Source organism: Rhopalosiphum maidis, chromosome 4, assembly GCF_003676215.2.
Source record: "Rhopalosiphum maidis isolate BTI-1 chromosome 4, ASM367621v3, whole genome shotgun sequence".
Taxonomy (NCBI): Eukaryota; Metazoa; Arthropoda; class Insecta; order Hemiptera; family Aphididae; genus Rhopalosiphum; species Rhopalosiphum maidis.
In genome coordinates, this window is record NC_040880.1 from 24,569,084 (window position 1) to 24,591,969 (window position 22,886).

The 22,886-nt window shown below is 29.0% G+C and overlaps 2 protein-coding genes across 2 annotated transcripts; both read right to left on the reverse strand.

Moving 5' to 3' along the window:
• Positions 1-211: 211 nt before the first annotated feature.
• LOC113560614 (sensory neuron membrane protein 1-like) lies at positions 212-14,651 on the reverse strand. Its single transcript, XM_026966598.1, has 10 exons — positions 14,498-14,651; positions 13,840-14,087; positions 4,404-4,561; positions 4,184-4,331; positions 3,641-3,895; positions 2,383-2,600; positions 2,013-2,167; positions 1,716-1,831; positions 1,436-1,567; positions 212-1,221 (listed from the first exon to the last, which is right to left on the reverse strand). Exons 2-10 carry the CDS (start codon positions 13,945-13,947, stop codon positions 1,045-1,047), a joined length of 1,467 nt encoding a protein of 488 aa, XP_026822399.1. The 5' UTR covers positions 13,948-14,087; positions 14,498-14,651; the 3' UTR covers positions 212-1,044.
• A 5,628-nt stretch (positions 14,652-20,279) lies between these two features.
• LOC113549135 (cuticle protein 64-like) lies at positions 20,280-21,825 on the reverse strand. The gene is made up of 4 exons (XM_026950302.1): positions 21,716-21,825; positions 21,521-21,626; positions 20,912-21,206; positions 20,280-20,486 (listed from the first exon to the last, which is right to left on the reverse strand). The coding sequence occupies exons 1-3, from the start codon at positions 21,725-21,727 to the stop codon at positions 20,929-20,931; spliced, it is 396 nt and encodes a 131-aa protein (XP_026806103.1). The 5' UTR covers positions 21,728-21,825; the 3' UTR covers positions 20,280-20,486; positions 20,912-20,928.
• Positions 21,826-22,886: the final 1,061 nt, after the last annotated feature.

The window sequence follows — 22,886 nt, forward strand, 5'->3', positions numbered from 1 at the left end:
TGATACTTAAGGAATAACATTTTTGATAGTTTAGGTTTGAACTGAAGAATATTGTATTATAATTATAATACTCGTATGATATTAATGATATATATTTAATTTATACTAGAATATTCATGTTATACTGATCTACTAAAAAGTTTTAAAAACCCTTTTTAAAATTTAAACAATTTTTAATTAATTAAATAATTTATTATTAAGTGGTGTGTATTACAAATAGGTTTTACCCATAACTTAATATACTGTTTTTATACATGTGTAGCTACTTTTGTATTATGGTATGCATAATTTATGAAGTACATTTTAAAATAAATAATAAAAGTCAAGTATATAGACGGTAGTTATATTAGAACATTTTTAATTTATTCCTCTAAAATCACGAGACTAAAAATATATTTACAAAGTGAACACCAGTATTCATAATATCGACGCTTCCAGGGAAGAAGGTCGTAAACGACATTTTGACCGAAAATGAGTTAATAGAATTTTGGCGTAAACGCTAGGTTTCTCTATAGATAGAGCCAACGATTGTATCGATACAATTTTTTTACGAATTACTATCGATTTTTAAAATTTTTGCGTAAATGCCATTAATTATCAGGTGTGTAGTTATATTCAGCGTAAACGACTATTAAATATGTCGTTTACGCTTTTTTTTCTTGTATCCGTCGATATGATGTTGTGAGATTATCTTAAGAAATAATGGGCGTAGCCCCATATTATCATTAATAAGCTAATTTCTACCGAAATTATTAGTACATTTTATAGTCGCAAGTAGAATACACTAGAAACATGATAAGTTAATAGATTGATACACAAATTATACTTGTAAGTGATATTCCTATAGAACTATAGAATAGAACAGACTAATGTAGTATATTTTTATTTCGGCTCTCCTGTAAAATTACGAAAATGTCATTTACGACCTTCTTCCCTGGAAGCGACGATATATTGCACAACAATAAAAACATGCTTACTTCTGTGAGGTCTAACTTAATATAAAGTATTTTTTATTTATTTATTTTTTTTAGCGATTGTTGCATTCTAGTATTTTGGTGTGACTTCCATGGTCTTAACACTATTGTAGTTGACAACCACTGCCAATATAATGAAAACAACACCAAAAACCACAAATATGTATTTAACGTATTTCATGATAGTAATTGGTAAATATAATTTATTTTTTATTTGATTAGTCCACGTCTTGTTCAAAGCGACTCCCTGTAATTATATAAACAAAACTATGTCTTAATAAATGTATAATATAAAATTATAAAACTATAAATGTAATATTCCGCGAACAGAATCATTAATTATTTTTATCGTTGGAAAAAGTTTTAAATCTAGATTTTATTAACCACCTAAATAAATTAAAGTTGTACATCTCTAACATGTTCAATTATTTATATAATTTTTAATAAACAATTTAATTTACCTCTTCAACCCAAAACAATGGTATTAGTTTTTCATCTTCATTGAGCGTTTTCATAACACTTATTTTCGATTCTTTCTTCAAAAAAATATTAAACTGTAAACGTTTATAACCCAATAATGGAGTACCAGTCATCTATAAAAAAATATTATTAAATAATATTATAATATATATTATATAATCGGTACTACTAATAGTATAGTGTATACACTAGAGCTAGGTATAGATAATGTTAATTTCAATGTTGTGCCAGTCGAATATAGTAAAAATAAAATTTACTTACAGGTTCAAAGTACATTTGAATCCTATGCTTCTCAACTTCAGGATTTAATCCATCAATATTATTCAAATATTCTTCAGATTTATAAAAATGAGGGAGAGTTGCAATTATAGGAGCACCTATACAATACAATAATTAATTGTATGCCATTTTAATATATAATTTTATTTTTTTTTTTTTTTTTATTGTCTTATAATCTTTAATTAATATATTCAGGCATTTTGAATGTTTTTAATATTTTAATTTAAAATTTCTTAATAGTATTAATATATATATATAATATATAATATAAAAACTGACCTGAGCAATTTGTCAGATCCAATGCTCCATGTTTCAGACATTTTTTTTGGTTCAAACAAAAACATTTTTCCTCTGGTTTTACTAATACGGCTGAATACTCAAACACATTTAACCCATTATATTTTGTTTCTTGTAAAAAGTCTGGAGCTAATGATCTAAAACACGGTTGAAATAATCGTTTTATTAATAGTTATATTTTAAACTAATAAGTAGTAGTAATACTGTGGGTATGCCGGAATCTTATTTTTAAATGTTTGATTTGAGTGTAATAATTTTTGAGTATAATATATACATTTAAAATTGAAGTATTTTATTCAAAACATATTCATGACATATACTAAGTATAACATATAGCGTAAGTACGCTGTACCGGCAAATGTCACCACTGAAGCTGGCCAGGTTAGTGTCCCGCGTAATGAACGGTTGAAATATCGTTGTGTCCGTTCCGTATATTCGATTGCACTCGTCGCCGGGCCATACTTCCATTTTGTGTTTGTCGTTGAATCGGACCACCTGTCCAACGTCTAACGGTGACATCTTGTAGCCACGTTTCACTGTGTATCGGTTGCTCTCAATGGTTCCATTTTTCTGGACAAAAACAAAATGCAAAAAAAATATAATCATGATAAGTAGTAAGTAACTGTCACACAGCGGCTCGAACCAATAGCTGCTACATGGATTTCCCCGTAGATATATTCCACTGCATTCAGTGCATTCCGACAAACCCCGTCACCGCTTTGGGCTTTGATGGCTATGTGTTATTGTTTTTTTTTTTTTAAATCTGTGCACAAATTTGTACACGATTTGTCAAAAGAGAATAGCGTACTGATTTATTATTTTGATCGATTTCGGTTCAGTTGTGGGTTTGGAAATTAGTAATTTGTTTTTCAGATTTATAGATTAACACAAAGTCGATAAGTAAAATGTTACACTGTTCAATGTAATTAATAAACAATACCGTTATACAATCAATACTGAATTATGTGTACACAGCTATAATAGTAGAAGTAAAAAACTTTAGATATTACGTACTGTTTATAACGGTATTGATCTATATACATTTCAAAACCAAATATCAAAAAATTTATTTTTGTTTTTTAATGTATTTTAAAATTTTAATAGTATTAAAAATACATAATAAATGTACAACTTTAAGTATTTACACAGTGTAAATTATACTTACAGTTGTTTGTTTATGTTTGTTTTATTAACGCACATTTGTTTTAATAATATTCAGACTGAATTTAAACTGATAAAATCAATGTATGATAGCTACCACTAAAAACAAGAAGTATATAGAAGATTAAAGTAAAATACAATTTACCACCACATACATCTTATTGTAGTACGGAAATGGTCAACCATTTTATGAAAATTCTGAATTTTATCTGACTCGATAATGTTTAATTCACTAATAGATCAATTACGTTTTGCCATATTAGTATTAATATTATCAAAAATTAATTAATTTTAATTTTATTTTACTTGAATTTTAAATTGAAAATAAGTTAGTTGGTGCTTTCATTATTATTATAAAAGATGCTTTATAATATTTTTGAAGTTTTCATTAATTCAATTGTTATTAATTTGCAATTTATCATAATTGATTAAAATAACTAATATCATACCACTCCAAATAATGAAAATTTGAAATGATCTTTGCTGATTTTGTGTAAACTAGCCGAATTTTGTCTTATCTGTGAGCAAATAGCAACAGCTGCAAATTCCCCAGACGTACAATTAATATCCAATCCATTCCACATGATATCATTAGCAGTCGCTGTCATAAATGCACTAGTTTGATCTGGATACAAATAAGGAATTGCTTTATTTACCAAACCTAGTGCAGCCGGTTTCATCATCTTAGTCATTGTTACCATTCCCTACACAAAATTAAAAGTTAACTTTAGTTTTTTTGTAAATATATAAACACTTAAAGCTTAAGTTTAATTTTTACTATATATACATAATCTATAGAATAATTTAAGTATATACCATACGCATACATAGGTATTCTCAAAAATTAAACAGTTAAATTGCATTAAAAGAATGATATTCGTGTATTAGTATATACCTAAATAATCATTAGTTGTTATTTTAACGAATAAATAAATTGTATTTCACTAAGTAATCTTACGAATATATTACTTAATATGCGACATTGAACATACTATCATAGCCAAATGAGGCATAACTAAAATTTCATCTCCGGTTAATGGCAGTGTCGACATTTCATCAAACACAAAAGTGTTTTTGAAACTAAACTCAACCGTATCTTCATCTATATCGTCGATTAGGTTTTCTTTTTCTTTCCATTCACTGAATTATAAAATGTATATTGTAAAGCGTTCGCTTGTTTTATTGATATGAAATATAAATTGGTAAACTTACTGATAAACATAAGGTCCGACTTCTTTAATTATGATTTTTTCACCTTTTTGGGCTTCTTCGGGATTAGTTACATTAAATAAATAAATTTTAAAATCGGCAGATATTGGAGGATGTGACCACATCTGACGCATAGTTGATCTCGGGTTTAATGATTTGCTCTAAAAAAAAACAAAGTTTTACGTCTCGTTAAATAATTTAAAAGTTTTAAACGTAACAAGTTAACACGTTGATAATTGAGTTACGTAATTTATTTAAATCCCTAAAGTATATAATATTTTTTTTAAATTTAATACTATATAAACATTATGAACAACACATTTGCCTCACAATCTTATATTAAAATTACATTAACCAATATATAAACCGACAGTAAATTTAATATTTTGAAAAAGCAAAGTAAAAATTAAAATTATAAATAAAATCAATTGAAGTATTATCATTTATCCGTGATATTGTGTCTGTGTTTCAGTATACATATAATCGTATTTTTTTATATGTATATTCTATGTTACAACATATTTTTAAAAACATTTATTTTTTATTCATTTGAGTGGATAACGTTTTACATTCACTAGTAACACAAAGTATTTCATGTATAAATCTTTTTTAACGTTATTATTATGTTAACTTTTGTTTTTCGCCTTTCGTTTGTGTAAACTATTTAATAAATACAATTATGTACTCAAAAGAATAACTATAAGCAGCTGCTTCTAAAAGCTTTAAGCTATCAAAAAATAACTATAAAATATAAAAACTCTAGTATTAAATAAATATATTCGAAATTAATTAAATAGTCAGATAATCTATATTTATATTCTTGAATATAACTAAGATATAGCAAAAGGAACTATTTTTTAAAAAATAAATCTGTTTTTTTGCCATTGATATTATAACAGGTTTTGAACGAGACCCATATATACATTATACACCACTCAATATTAGTTTATTTTCATAAGTATTCAGTGAAATATGTTAATATCCGCCTCAACCCATAGATATAATATGAGATGGAATATGCTTAGGGATCTGCACAAGAGATCTCATATCATTATTGTTAAAAAGAAAAAGATAGATACTAAATGTTACTTTATTTTTCTATTTAAAAATAATCAATTACATAAGATTTAGAAAATATTAATAAAAGTGACGTAAAAAAGGGGTTGGAAAATTGTATAAATGAATTTTTTTTATTTAGTACTTTTGTATACTATACTATAGTTGATTTTCTTTTTATGGCGATAAAAGCGCTGTCCATCTCTTTATATGCATATGCCTCTACTTCGTATAAAATATAAATTGCAACAATAGTATCTTGTTTGCCAGAAGACGTAACAAATAAAATACGAAACTAGATAATTCTATTGGATAGATGGACGTATAGATCCGAGTTAATCATGTTAAATGAAATAAACGTACACGGAGCGTAAATTAATCGCGAAGTCTACATTGAACCTATAAAGTCAGTGCACTGAAACCCAAAGTTGTGAAATAGCTTGATGCACATGAAAAAAACGACTAGCCGTTAATAAATCGTACAGTGCAAGGAAAAGGTATATACCAACTACCTAGATAAACAGAACCATCTTCCATTGTAAGTCACAAATAGTAAACAACACAACGATACAGTCAAAGGTTTATTTATTTTTAACTAATATATTATTATGTTGAAAAACTAGTTGAAATTTAACAGTGAAAACGCAAAATCCCAAGAATACAATATAAAGTAGGTACCTAGCTGATTAGGGAAATTAATTTTTACTAACTTGATTGTTGTTATTTATAATTTATAAAAAATGTGACGATTGTTGTTAAATACACTAAATTGTGTTTACAAAAATACAGTTAAGTTCATTAAAGTTACTCCGGCAAAGATGAATTTGACAGATTTTTGAGGTGAATTAAGATTTTTAAATCTTATTGATTATAGTAGAAACGGCTTATCAATTGAAGTATTATAATTTATAATGGCTGTAAGATGCATCACGATGATGTATATTTATAGGTGTGGAAAATGTTTGTAATGAATAATCTATATCGATTTTATGTTTAATGTATCATGTATGCATAACGAATGAAAATTTAATACAATTATAGAAAAAATGGTTGATTATTGTCTTTCTTCTGCCATTTTGGTTTGGATGTGTTCATAATGCATTTACTCTTTAATGCAGAAAAATATTAAACTTATTTCCACACGAAAAATCACACAAAAATATTTGATGTTTAAAGCAATATCAATACACATAATTTATCTACTATTGCTTAAATAATCATTATCTTTTTATAATATAGTATTAAACATATTTAGATTAATTTAAAGATAAAATATTATATATTTATTTATCAAATTTTAAAACGTTGAAATATGTAAAATATAAAATTTGTAGTGGAAACAAATTAAAAATCAGATATACATTAGTTGTAAAAATAACTACTATAGCAGTTTTCACCTTTTTTTATATACATTATATGTCTACAGTAATATTTGAAGTAATCTATACTAATTAGTCAAATTAAAAATATCTTTGATAAATAAGCTTTACTAAAATATATTTTCTCTATAAATATATGATATAAAGTATTTTATAGTTATGAACAAAAATCTAGTCTTCTACATACTATACATACTAAATTAATCATTATACATATTCGTTTGTTTCACCGAGTGTCATAATATGTGAGTTAGGAAATCTCTACTAGAGGAATAAATTAAGAAAAGAAAATACATACATAATACATTAAAATACGAAATATATTAAAATATGAATACAAGTAGAGGAGGGCCTAATTGAACGTTATGAACTGAAAGGCTTACCACAAATATTTTGTTAAGAAGACAAGTAAAAATAATAGAAATTTATTCTTCATTTCAATAATTCAAATTGTCTTTTGATTTAATGCTTTTGCATAATGATTCATTATATTTGAAATAAGATAAATCATTTTATTATATTTTTTAATAATTTAGTATAATATACTCAAATAAAATTTGTCTTATCCAATTATACTTTTTAAATGTATACATAATAAATGCAACTAAAAAATATAATAAATAAATATTAATTATTGAATAATTTCAATAAAAGATATTATTTTAGTGTAGAATATACGTAATTATTATTTAATTCATGATTAATGATTAAATTGTATAATATTTTTCCTTAAATGTTAGAAATATATTTTTATAAAGTTTAAGAAATACTCAGAATTCTAACAACATACCAACTAAATTTTTATTACTCACATAATTTGGATTACTTAACTCACTAAACTTATAAAGTATATCTAGCAGTTTCATTGATTGAGCAGATTTCTAAGGTTAGATTTAAAGGATTTATTTGGAACAAACCAGAGAGTTTCGATAATAAGGACATGTAATTTGGAAGGTTCAGGTAATTTTTTTATTGCTGTCCTCACTAGAACCTTATAATTTCATACGTTCATAATGGACGTGGGGGAATTATATACAATAAGCTTATGAGATAATATTAAGATTGAATATAGAAGTAACCTTAACAAGTGAAGTATGTGGTTTAGCTTTTTATGTAAATCTTTAAGATGAAAGGATTACGCTTAGCGTATTTCCAGTATTATACTTTATCTAGGTAACTAAAAAAAAAAAAAAAAATTATGAAAATAGAATAGATGAAAATGTGTCGTCCGTCACTGAGGCAGATCACCGCGTTTTGACAACACAGTGCTGAAAATATATTTTCGAAGTGTCAATTATTACTATTACTAATGTATAATATACTACTTGTTAGTAAAAATTATATTATATACTTGTATGATTGTATTTCATTTATAAAACTTGCACTGTCAAATATTGAAAATAAATTAGTTTTTTTTTTACAAGAAACTTAAAATTTTAGTATAGACAACAAACGACCAAAGTTTAATATTCCAAAAATAAAAACATGGCCTTCACAATATTAAAATATACTGTATAAATGATAGTATTTTTTTTTCATAGAAAATGTAGGTCATAAAATATATATTTTCAAAACAATAATATAAATGTAGTTTAGAATATAATATTCAAGCTTTATAGAATAAAAAAAAAAAAATGAAGTAGTTATTATGGTACCTATTCATTACATTTATAATATAACTCATATAGCTATACAATAAGTTTATCATTTATAATATTTTGTTAATAAAGAAATCTTCAGGTCAGTGGTTTACAATTGGATGTTTAATTGACTTTGCTAAATTAAAAAAGATCTATGTAGAATGTAAACAATTTTATAAGACTTATATTACACGTAATATATTAACAATATAACAATAAAAACAAAAAACACATAATATTAAACATTTACTTTTAAAAGTTAATAAATGTTTTTTATTTAAAAAAATTAATTAAAATGGCAATTATTTTTAATTTACAATAATGATGTGATTTTCTACTATAAACCACTAGTCTGAATGAACTATTTATCAAACTCGTACAATTAAACGGTTCGTTAATTTATGTACAATAGATAACAATGTTATTTATGCATTATAACGAAGGGTACTCTAAAAGAGCGACGATGGAAAAATTATTTTATGAAGGAAAAAATTAATTTTATTACGAATAACATTATATACTACTAAAAACGAGTTTTAATAGTGTTGAACCTATATTGTGTGTCTACTTGAAAAATTCGCAAGCAAATGAGCGCTATAACTGTATAATAGCCCTCCTGCGTTTGTTTCAGCAAATTATGGTAATACTGTTTGTAAAATCATCACTCGGTACAAACAGGTACTTCTAGTAACTTTCAGCATCATCCACATTACTACCTGTGACAAATTAATTTTTCACAATAGAAAAAAAAAATGAGACAGAAAAGGGTACAGCAATCTACTATTTAATACGAAATATATTTTGCGACGTGAATTTCTATTCGAGAAAAATGACTTGTGATTGCGATAAAGATGAAAAGCACATACATATTATGTATTATATACAAGATGATTTATTTAAGCGTCTATATCTCATTATTTCGAAAAATTTTTTTTTTTTACATATTAATGTAAACATAAATTATGATGTTATTGCAAAATAAAAAATAATGTATTTTTAAAATGTATTATTGTTTTAATTTTTTAACGTTTTAACTTTTTTAAATGACAACATACATTATTTTTTATTCTGTAGCAAATTATTTTCAAAAGTATTAGGTATATAAAAGATAAATTTTCAATAATATTATTTATTTTAATTATTTAAAGTTACGATGAGCGGAGTTTAGTGGCATAGATTAATAATCAATATAATATTAATATTATACACGTATATTTTTTTAACAAATTAAAAAAAAAACATACCGTGGAATACGCTTTGTGATATAGGCTGATAAAGTGATAGATCGTTTCCACTCAGAATCGTATAATGATATAACATTGAATCCGGATTTAACACTCCCATAATAGTAAACCACTAGACACCTAATGTACATAGAAGAGCAATATCCATTTGCCTAATCCTTTCTAATTGTTATTTTGTTCTTTGTTTATATACTTCCAAAAAAAAGTGTGTTTGAGTTCAGTTATAGTGTGTTGGACCTATTATGTATAATGCAATGCTCTGATTATAATTCAATTAATAAGAAATATTTTTTTTCGTCATTAATAAGATATTTGCCAGATATTATATGTATTGTAATATTTTTTATAGAATAGTTACGTAAGTCGGTACACGTAGGTAGCAGTTTAATAATGATTTTATTTGATTGATATTCAGTATTTTAATGTATCTTCTTGTGTATTCCTTTTGTCGTTCATATTTAAAGTTTAAAAACTTCTAAATACTTTATATTTTAGTTTCTCTGAATTTCAAAATTAAATTATGTTTTGGTTCAGCTTAAAAGTGATATCAAGAGCTTTTTTCATGTGAATTTTTGTAAGTTTAATGTAATATTATCTAGAAAAACATTTTAAATTGTCCCTTGTTAGTTATTTCTTTATAACTCATCTTGTAATATATAATTATAAGAAAGAAGGATTGCTGATAATTTTTTTTTTATTAAAATCATAAAACCATTATTTTTTTTTTAATTTAATGCTGAAGAGATATTTTATACAACTATATACTGATTTATAAAATCCTATATTTAAAATTATACATCATGTTTTACACTTAGACACGTGTGTACAATTATACGTTTTATTAATTGATATGACACTTCAGTTAAAATATACATGATACCGGCAATTCTTTTGTAACCATAACAATAATAGGTATGCATATAAAAACAATTCTATCCAAAATTGTAGACACGCTTCACATGAGTTTACTTTGAACGAGTATAAGCATGTACTACTCGAATTCTACAAGGCGTAATATCACGTAAAAAAAAAGAACAGTTGTATATATTTGTTAAGGTTCGAATTCGTAATAACTAAAAAAAAGCATACATACCTACTTCAAAAACACGTTTTGTGCAATATTCAACTTCTTTATAACGACCGCATGCCGTAACTATATTATAATATATGGTATTATTATAAAGTTGACGAAAATGTCTAGATATAATTCAAACAACATAAAAGTAACCTATTTTCATCTCAATATTTCTCATATACTTATAAAATTATCAAATAATAAAATTATTTACATGATATAAAATAATTATGTGTAATTTATCAAACAACTTTGGTCAGGGGCGTTCTTTGTTTAGTAGAAATATATTTAGGACTAATACAGTTACAGTACGAAATTGAGACTCAATTACAAATGAGATGAATTTGAATTGATTTAATATGTAAAAATACTTTTTATGTTTACAGATTGAACATTTTTTTTTTTAGGATTTATAGGTGGTAATAATATCGTACAAATAAATCAGGTAAATGTTTAGTTGCCTACTCGGAGATTAGGCTACTGAAGTGTATGATGGGCACAAAGTTGCCTAACTTTAAAATTGAACGGGACCCATTTTATGTATTAATACATGTATGTTCTATATAAGTATAATATTATAATCTTGAAAACATCATAATACATCATGAAGTGCGCATAATATATATAATCAATTATATGGTTGATGTAGTCATTAATTTCCAATCGCATTATAGTTAATAAAAATTAGTAATATTATGTAGATTAAAATATTTAATTTATAATTTGAGTTGTAAATTATGAATTAATAACAAGAAGTAAAATGATGATACATTTGAAGTATAATAATAAAAATAAATAATAACGTCTATAAGTATTTGTTTAAATTCACTGGTATTTAAATTTAAAATATACTTGACTATAGTGACTATCGTGTTATTACACGACTATAATTGATGAAATTCGCTGGTTTTTTAAACCTTTAAGTACACACCATTTAGTGGACTTAGAGTACTGTCGTGTATTGGATACATTGAAACTATTGAATTATAATTGAAAGTATTTAAAGATAGTTTATTTTTTGACATACATTTTAATTTTTTCTGTGAAATTGTAACTTGTAACCAAAGTTAAATTTTAAACAGGAAAAATTAAATTAAATCAAATTAGTACTAAGGTAATCACAATGCTTGTTTCGTGCAATTGTTGTATGTAATTTACTAAAATAAAATACAATAAGCTAAAACATATGATTATATAAAAGTTATAACAATATTGGTTTGCGTTTCAATTTCAATAATGACATTGGTTCGTATTACATAATTAAAAATAATAATAGTAATTACTAGTAATGCGCAAAAACATGTAGGTATACCTAGTTTCACTTTATATATGTGAGTATAGGCACTATTGTGATTTAAATCTACAATACCATGTTGCCAATACAATTCTTGAAAGTGAAGATCCCAACAATTTTAATATATGATATTAATAATGTAATTTTACAAACAGACAATTTAGAAATGCAGTAAACAGGAAATTATTATTTAAGAAACTATTTAATTCATAAGAATTATACAGTGACCGGATGTTAGACTATTGTCCAGCTTCGATCATTTTGAAACAATTTATTTTGAGATATTATTTTCTAATATTACATTTGAAAACGACGATAAACCATCGAATTTAAAATTTATTATGAGTAGAGCTTGTTTAAATACGCGTCTGTTTACTTTTTTTTTTCATTTCTCCTACAATTTTCTATTATTTTTCATACTAGCTAGTTTCTAAGGATAACCAATGGGAAAATGTAAAATTACTTTTTCAAAGTAATAATATAGAGATACTTTGTAGAATTAATTTCCAGTCGTTATCCATGTATAATAATATATTGATCAAAAAATAATGGTCATGAAATATTATTGAACAATTAATATATACTTCTCGCTTCGATCAGAATATACCTAAAACAATATATCAGTGTATATTTATTAAAATTCATATATTGTGTTAAAAGTAAAAATAATTTTTGTTGAAAATGATTGATCCTCATAATGCATCTTGACTGATTCTTAAGTTATTTGTTTTTCGATCTTGGTTTTGTGTGTAATAACATATTAATAATTAATATATAATATTTCAAATTTTCAATCTAAATAATTATCTATACAAACGATTTTTGTAACATTATTTTTTGTCCATTTTTATGGACATTATATTTTTCTAATACATAATTATAATGTCGAAATTTGTTTTTAAACTACGTGAATTCAAGTATGGTGACGGTTATATTTTATTATTAGCTAATGAATATTTGTATCACTTATTAATACATAGCTGTCAGAAACAGTTATATGTTATATTTAGCTGGGTTCGAAGTAAAAATATTTTTCACGCTTGAAAATTTGGTGAAGTCTAATATAAATTTGTTAACATATTAGAAGAGATGTTTGTGCAACTTAAGTTATTATATTTTATTTTAATATAATGATGAAAAGTTTAAGATATTTATAAGTTAGTTCTTAATAGTTATAGCATATCTAAGTGATTTATTTAATTACTACTTAATAGTATTTATTTATAAAAAATACTAAGTAAAGAAACACATTCAAATCATTCATATTTATTAGATTTGTATTAATGGAGAAAGCGTAGTGGACTAAGGAAAATAGGTAAATTCTAAAAACCTGTTTGAATTTTAATCAATATGGATCATAAATGAATAAATACATTACAGTTTTAGGTAAATAATTTGAAAATATAATATAATTTTAGGGGCCCAATTATATGTATATACACATACTTAATAGTTTTTTATTTACAAAAATATAAAGTTTAGATAAAAGGAATAAGGTAACAGGGATATCAATTGTACTATTGTGGTATTATATCATGGTAATCTGAGCTTGAAGAACTTTCTTAGAAGTTTTAAACAAGAAACTATTGGCTCAATATTTGATTTTCATACAACACTTTTCAAAACAATATATTATTGTATTTTGAAATAATAAATAAAAATATGTCTTATCTAAAAAAAAAAATAATACCTATAAATCCTATGGAAATAGTATTATCTTTTTTATTGTAGTTATTTTAATAATCTCTTACCTCTAATATTTTTTTGTGTAACATCTTCGGGAAAGCGAACCATCCAACGAAAACGCCAAACAACAAAAATATGATACCAATAACGGTAAGTGTCGTCGGTGCTCCCATATTAATAAAATAACGTCGGCGTCGTCCCTGAATGCAATTAGTTGTTGCCTCCAAATATACAATCCTCAGTCGCTTGCAAATGTGACGCGTTAATAAAAGGTTTCTGTCACGTAAGATATTCAGTTATGTATTTAGCAGATCTACACAATAAAGAAAATATAAAGAGTACAGTCTAGAGAGATGAATCATGTTAATATGTAGGTATTAAGGACTATTCATCACGAAACCGTAATCGATACGATAATATAACAATATTAATGTTGATTCTACTGTATTTTGACATGTCCCCTGTTTAATGGCGTACAATAAATTATTTGCGATTAGATACGTTTTGCCGATCATGGAGTTAAGAATAAAATTTGGCACCCAAACTACACAAGTTACGATGAACTTGTCGTTTTAAAATTTCACATGGTCTTATCCAAATGGCAATAAACTAATTTGAGCTATTAATAATTAGAGTTTTATACTATTATGGTTTCATAATAAAACCAGTATGCCAATAAAAACAATATGGCTTATATAGAAATTATTGAAGTGCATTACATACCAAACGAAATAATCAGTGAATCCGTTCAATTATATTTGCAGTAGAATGATAGCACTGCGCAGTGTACTGTGGATTTTTTTTTCGACTTTTAACCTATGTGTCTCAAGACAGATAATCTACTCAAATTTTGGAGCACTGACCGACCGACCGACTGACAGACCGACTTATTACTACTGGCCGTTTGGTTGGCGCAATAAACGTGAACCGATTCTTCGGTCAAAGAATTTCAAGGATCCTACCACGCGTAAGTGTGGTATATTTTTTAGACGATCGCGTGGAATACTGTATTGGATACGGTTGGGGCGTCTATAATATTATACAGCGGTATATTACGTATAATGTCCACCGTAACCCATAATTACTACGCATTTCTTTTTCCTACGGAATCCAGTGATATCGTAAATAAATTATGATATAGGACAACGGGGTCCCGCCGCCGCCGCAATCGTCCGTGTCGTGTCCCCCCGCGGCAACCTAGATCGCTCGATCCCTTTCTGCCATTTATGACGTATATAATATTATTTAGGACAGTAATATGATATTATTATTAGATAGGTGCCTAAATTAATTAAATTTTAAACGTATATATTTGTCTATATATATATATATTATACTAGCAGGTCCGACAAACGTTGTTTTGTCATATAAATTAATAGTTAGATTTCTAATGGACTTATGAAAATATATAAAAGACACAATAGACAATGTTTTATATCAGTAAACTATAATATTTCTTGGTAGACTTTATGAATATTGCAAAAATGCGAAAACAATAAATAATAAATAAATAAATAATACTTGAAACTGAGTGAAGCGCAAAAATCTTATTGTTAGTGTATGCGCGATGCCCGCGAGACTATTAAATTAAACTTAACACTAATCTATAATATAGATTATTTTCATTGATAAACTTCTCGGAACGCAGATAAAACACACAAAAGGTTGTAAGTAGCTGTTATACAATTTATACAATTTTACACATTTATTTTAATTAGTAGATAACTTAGAGGTTTTTTAACTTAAACAAATGCTATTACGATAAAAACCTTCTACGTGATATACCCTTTCGTTAAAAAAAAAAATCAAGAAAATCTGATAAGTAGTTCGAGAGCTTACCTTGTACAAAGATTTTCATTTCACATTTATATAGTTAGACAATATGCGTTATATATCGTGCGTGAACGCATAATTTTCTATAGGTATTATTATATTATGTTATATTATAATAAATGTCCTAAAATTATTCTAAATATTGTGTGTTTTTTAAGTTTAAGTCCTATGACCTTATATAGTTCATGGTGTTTGTAGCAGGTTGACCGATACACGCATACGGGGTTTCCAAAGATAATTAATATTAATTATAGGTTGTGTAATGGCAATAACAATATTAAAATAATAATATTAACAATTTCGGGGTGGACGAACGGTAGGTGCGAATAAGGTGTCTGGCGTCCATCGTCCTTTTGTTAACCAACACTGAGTACCTATACCGGTCAGACAACACCGTTGCTATGATCACATTTCAGCATACGTACAGTAGTTAAATAAGTATAGATTCGGGTATTATAAATATTCTTGTTATTGTATAGTATACTGGTATGAACCATATCAATCGTAATTAAAAATGGTTTCGATAATGATAATTTCGATATTGAAATCATATTATCTATTATAACTATCAACACAACAATAACATGATAATGATGCACTTTCTTATTATAATTTTACGAGGCCTAAATCAGTCTTTTATTGTTTTGTAGTGCAAACCACAATACACTTCGTTGTACTTTTATGTTTTAAATTGCATATCCATCTAAAATGCTCCTCGAAGGTCAATAGGTAATCAAACGCTTTATGTTAGTTTATAGTTAAGTAGGTAGGTACTTATACAATAAAAACACACATACAACAGATTGTTCGTCAATTTTTTCAGGCATTTAAAAAACGCATGCATTTGCGCGTATACAGTAACTTAAACGACTAACCCACGAGAAACCAGTCGACTGAATTGTGAAGTCTAAAAATCGTGTCGTTAGCCAATAAAATTTAAGTAAGGATCAAAAAGGAAAAAACAGAATAAAACACTTATTATATATTAACGTAAGTGCTCAGTAAGTTGTAAAATGTTATATTTCGTTAGTTATACAGTGCTATTATGGTTATTATTATTATGGTTGATGCGTATAATATGTATAATGATACTATGAGTATTTTGCGTCTACTTTTAGTTCGTATTTAGTAAATAATAAAAAGTTCTGCATATACAGTATACAAACGAAATATTTGTGAATGATTGAAGCAATTACACGGAGTTATATTAACATATAAGTGTAATTTTGTCATAACTCTATTAAAATGTACGTACGATTTTAAACTTCAACGTTTTTGTAAAAATACGAATATATATATACATTTTAACAATACAATTAGCGACTGACACGTATGTTTGCATATTTTGTGGTACAATACGTGAATAAAATTACACTTAATACTCGTGTACACATGAAGGGCCTTTAGGTTATAGTCATGAGTATCGACTGACTAGGTAGATAATATAGTTGTTATAATACTATAGCATGCATTTTGTATTGCTGGATACATTTGTATTGTACACCTTTCTGTTATTTAAACTGATTTAAATAATTATTAAATTTTTTTATAATATATAATATAGTGTGAATAAAGGCATACAGTATAGAAGTATATTATATGTGTTGTGTTTTAGTTGATATGAAATATGAATGCCAATGTGAAAACGGTATGTAAAGCATTTATATAAAACGCATAAAAGACTCTATTACGTGCTGATGCTTACAAAGTATAAAAATACCTAACGTCTTATATTATAGTGTTTGCGCTATAGGAGAATTTTGTAACTCATTTATCGTAAACAGAGATCGTATGTACGATTTGATACATACAAAGTATATTTAAAATATTGCCATTGATTTTTAGAATAATGTTGTGTATTCTAAAATAAATAATATTACACGATTCGCGTAACTCGATAAATGTTCGTGCGTGTTGTAGAAATAAGTAAAGGTGACATATATAAATATGTCGATCCCCACGCGTCAATACCTTTTTACCGAGTAATTATAATGTGTTTAGGCTTACATGTACAGGCACTTGAAATGAAGAACTTTATCATGAATCCGTTTTTGTGTAACCCAAAATTGTACGTAACAATTATGTACAAAACTAAATAAAATGTTTAATAGTATGTTAGCAAAAATAACGTATTAAAATCGAGTTACCGATTTCCACTAAGAATACAAGTAGTTATACACGTCTTAAGTTATATTACTTATGCGACTGACGAAGCCTGGTCGAGGAATTTAAAGGATTACCTATATAGACATGCTGTATTAAGTAGGTATAATACTATAGAAGAAACCCAGTGGCCTCTATAAAAATTTTCATTATAACAGCGGCATTAAGCATCACCGTTATCATAGGATAATGTGTATTATCATAAAATATAACGAAATCATTCTTTAATTGAAACACTTGTTGCACAACTCGACCGTCGTCGTCTGATTAATAAGTTAATAATTGTTCATACTTATCTATTAATAGCCACCATTTTTCGATTAATGTTAAGATGTTAAGTAATTGAAAATCTAATGACGCACGCCATATAATCAATCACAAATATAATATGTACTATCACATCATCGATATTGTTGTCTCTGCGGCAATCTGATACTCCGTTTTGAATAGGTACCTCCAAATATCAATACAAGTTAATAAACATAAGATAAAACCTATTATACTGCTGTGCCATTGTCATTCGAAATGTTGTGTTCTGACAGAAAGTATATAGCAGCTACATGCTTTCGAGATCATAAATCGATGAGTGCGTACTGTAATTTCAGAAATGCACGCTATGTCGGTAATATACAAATATACAATAGAAAGCATACCGTGCAGGTATGTCGGTATATTTAACATATTATACATTTAATGTAAAGAAAATGTATATTTTAATTTTACAAATGTTTTATATACAACAACTTTCAACTGCGTAAATAATATAGAATCGCATAATTGCATACAACCGTTAATCGTTTAAATTGTATTATGATTTTGTATAATTTTTCATAGGTAATTCATTTTTTTTTGTTATTGTTTTTTTTTATATATTATAAATTGTATTTTAATAAAACAACAAGTAATTAATATTCCAAATTTAAACGCCTATAAAGTATATTTGCTGAACTTAAACATGATTTTAGGTGGAACGAAGAAGGGCGGCATACTGTGTGATACCACACACAATGTAAAACTCCGTCGTTACGGTTGAAAAAAAAACCAACGAGTCTTTTTGTCGCTTTGCAGTTATTCACTGTTTCAGGGATATTGCGACGAGCACCAATATTGATAATTGCAAAATATATGACAGCACATAAATGAAATGCGCACGTGAGCGTAGCGCGTAGCTTAAGCTTTCATTTGCAGAAAAAAAAAACAAACAATAACGTAGAGGTAAGCTGTCGTCTACACGTATTTATATAACCGCTACAAAGACATGTAAGGCGTAGGCTCGCGCACAAATAAACGTTAGACACAACCCGTTATTACATTAACAGTTTATTTTCATAAGAAATATTTTAACAAAACACGTATCGGTCTAGTTATATATAGTTAATGTTAAATATTATATGTTATGATAATGAAATGACTATGTCGTTTCATGAAATATCTGCTTATTTTTAAACCAAATTAAGACAATAAACCGTATAAATAATTAAACTACTCGTAGATATTTTAAAAATTCCTCGCGATTGCTCAGTTATTTTATAAATAAATACCGTATACATTAGAAGTAATTAGGATAAAATGAGATTTTTGCCATTTGTGAACTGGTTACTGGTAACTCGTCTATGTTGCCGATAATAGCCACGAAGATTAAACTAACTACTGTCTACTGTATTTAATAATAAATAATAATAATTATGATACATATGGCTAGATAGTCTTTTCACTACGAATTGATTTGTATTTCAATTAATTACATAGTCGATTAATATGGACAACTAATATCAATATATCATATCACTTATGATCGGATTTAAATATCTTAAAAGTTGTAAAAGAATGCTCTAAAAAGAGTCAACAATTTCCTAAAAATGCATTTCCCATAGCATAGTAATATTGTAGTATAGTAATATACGATTAAAAATTAATAAAATAAAATCACATACTAGTAATTAATTTTTACTCGCCTAAAGGGTTTCAGTATAGGTAAAAATCGCCCAAATAATTATTAATTTTTTGATCAGAATTATTACGCTCGCTCAAATAACCATCACCCATATAGCCGTATAAATAATCTATAAGTACTATCCGTATTATTAAAGATCTACTGTTTTTTCTTTTAATTTACAGCCATCTAAGAAATGGAAAATTATTTGCTTTGCTCATTAAACTATTGTTCTAGCTAAATTAGATATTTTTGACATACAAACAGGCATTTCGTTAAAACAATTACCTAACAATCGCGAAAGCGACTGAAGGGATGCTAACCGCGTTTAAAGTTCTGCACGCAAGGCTTGTTGAAGCGGATCTATTATAGAACTAAAAACACTTTTCGCTTTCGATTCGAACAAGTATGTCAGCAAAACAAATTCGGACTTAAAATCAATGTATTGTTCGGGTCGAATTTAAATCCCTATATAGGTACATGATACAGCATGTGCATCTGAATCGGTATATACGAGTAGTAACTGCAGGACAGGAATACATTCACGATGGTTACGGAACAAAAAAAACACGTGTATTGTACGTATAAATATATAGATTTTTATTATCGAGCGGATGAATTCAACACCGTAATAATTTAATTACATATATACACACATTGGTATGTATATTATATTATATTATGCATGATTGAAGACTGTGAAATTTTCGACCGGCACATCAACTGCAGCAGTGTGTAGTTGGACGGTTGGTCTGTCTGTGGCACGTGAAATGTTTTCAGAATCTGGAAAAGAGATGCAAACGACATTACGCGTGCCGGACACGAACGGACGGAGTGGTGAGCAGCCGCAGGCGCACGCTCGTGGTTTTACACGTGTGTCTGCGCGAGTTTCGGGTGCGCCGAGACTCGGACCACCGTCGCGTTACCGGTGACCGAGTCGACTCGAGCCAACCCCGTATACCGTCGCCATCGCGTTTCGTGTCGTGTTGTGACGTGCGTTTACCGTTTCAGACATCGACGTGCCGGTCTATCGAAATCCAGCCGACGTCACAAGCACTAGTCGAAGAATTGTGGAAACAGTTCACCGCGGTTACCGGTTCCGCGCGAACGGTGTCGAAAGCGCGGTTCGACGAATCGAAACGCACGTGCAAAAAAACACGACACGACACGCGGACGCGGCGTCCCCGTCGTCCCCGGTTTTCGCTTACCTCGTCATGTCGTCCGTTCAGCGACGGTGGTAGTACAGCGGATGGGCTGGGGCGTAGACTGGGGCGCTGGCGACCACGGCCGGGTGAGAGATGCTCACGCTGGAGTAAGAAGTGGCGGCGGCGGGCGCGTGGTACACGGCCGGAGCGTGGTACACGGCCGGAGCGTGGTACACGGCCGGTGCGTGGTACACGGACGGAGCGTGGTAGACGGCCGGTGCGTGGTACACGGACGGTGCGTGGTAGACGGCCGGGGCGTGGTAGACGGCCGGAGCGTGGTATACTGAAGGGGCTACAGCTGATAATAAAAAATAAAAAAAAAAACAGATAAGTATAGTATTATGAGTTAAACGACGACTGCGGGAGATCATCGTGCGATTCCGATGCGTTTGAAAGACAGTTGCGGTTACGAAGTCTTCTGGTCTTACAAGGAATTAAGAAATCATAATAATTATCGTATATCGACGACGCGCTGAGACACGAAATACTTCGATCGCCGTAACGTATTAAATTGTACAAGCAATATCGCCGTCGTCGTAACTGTCGTATAATAACAATAACGATTATAACGACAACGGCGGCGATGCGAGTGATGTGCGGGCCGTGACTCACCGTAGATGGCGCGTTTGTCTTTGACGGATTCGGACTTGTCGGCGGCGGGCTTGTCGGCGACTGGGGAGGCGACGGCGGCGGCTACGAGCACGAAGGCGATCAACACCTGGAACGGCGGCGACAAAAAGAAAAAAAAAAGGTGGATAATTCGGTAATAATAACAATGAAAATATGCTACTGCGGTAAGTCCCTCACTGTGAATTGCATGATGGCGGCTGTGGGTGATGTATATAATATACGATTAAAGTGGTTGAAGTGTGGTTGTCGTTTGTCGGAGACTTGGACGAGCTGTTGATGACTGATGACTTTGGACATCGGACACACAACTTTTATACCCGTCCGCGGTCGCTTAGCCCCCACCCGCCAACGACCGACCCTTCTCCGAGACGACCGGCCTGGCAGAACGATTTCGCAAAGTCGGACGAGATCGACATACCATCGTCGTCGTAGTCGATTCGAACGGGTCCCAAAACAGTAAAACGTGCACCGCACCCGGTCGGACGGCGGCTGGTTGTGGAGGAGAGGGCATTAAAACATGTTGCGGGGGGGACGAGGGGGTGGCGAGTCGGACTTCGTGAGGTCGCTTACACAATACGCCACGCCGGAGCAAACGCGGACGGGTAGGTAGGTATATCGGCGATGACGATTATTGACGTTGTCGACGCGAGTATAGGCGTATTATTATGATTGTAAAAAAGAGGTGTAATATATCGGTGCGATGACCATCAGAGCGATGTTATTGTTGTGATAATGGCGACGATGTTGTACGCGGGCGGGCGACCTCGGACCGATGAACGTCTTTCGGCCCGTCACTGTACAGCATCAGAACCGTCGGACACCAGCTGCAGTCGCGCAACGCCGTTCGGACCACGGACGCAGCGTCCGCTTGCGCGTCTACGCCGATGACTCTGCGCATCGATCACATTCCTACACACTACAAGTCACCGCAAACACGAAATAATACTGAAGATTCGAGTGATATTTATCGGTTTTTATTTATAATTTCAATAGGGGTTTCTTTTTCTTTTTACAATCATGATTTACGATTTTCACGACAATTTGAAAATATAATATTTCTAATTACTTATAAAGGATATCTCGAAAAAATTTGGAAATTTGTGTGCTGAATCATCGGTATTACATAATTCCACCAACAAAATCATTCGTTGGACGGACTGATTTATTACATTCTTCACTTGATCCGTTTTTAAAACATAATTTTCTGTAGTATATACAGTTTGTATCGTTTTTTCAGTTGTTATTTTTAATTTTTTTTTTTCATTATTATTCCGTTTTTGAACAGAAAACGTTAATTTCTCTATTTTTAATCATTATAGAATTAAACGTTAAAGTTAAGTGCAGTAAT

Coding starts and splice junctions, on each gene's coding strand:
- LOC113560614 (XM_026966598.1), bottom strand. CDS start 13,947: ATGGGAGCACCGACGACACTTACCGTTATTGGTATCATATTTTTGTTG. Junction 4,332..4,403: donor GTCGGACCTTATGTTTATCA/GTAAGTTTACCA, acceptor TTTATAATTCAG/TGAATGGAAAGAAAAAGAAA. Junction 1,568..1,715: donor TTCAAATGTACTTTGAACCT/GTAAGTAAATTT, acceptor ATTTTTTTATAG/ATGACTGGTACTCCATTATT.
- LOC113549135 (XM_026950302.1), bottom strand. Junction 21,207..21,520: donor AGACAAACGCGCCATCTACG/GTGAGTCACGGC, acceptor TTTTATTATCAG/CTGTAGCCCCTTCAGTATAC.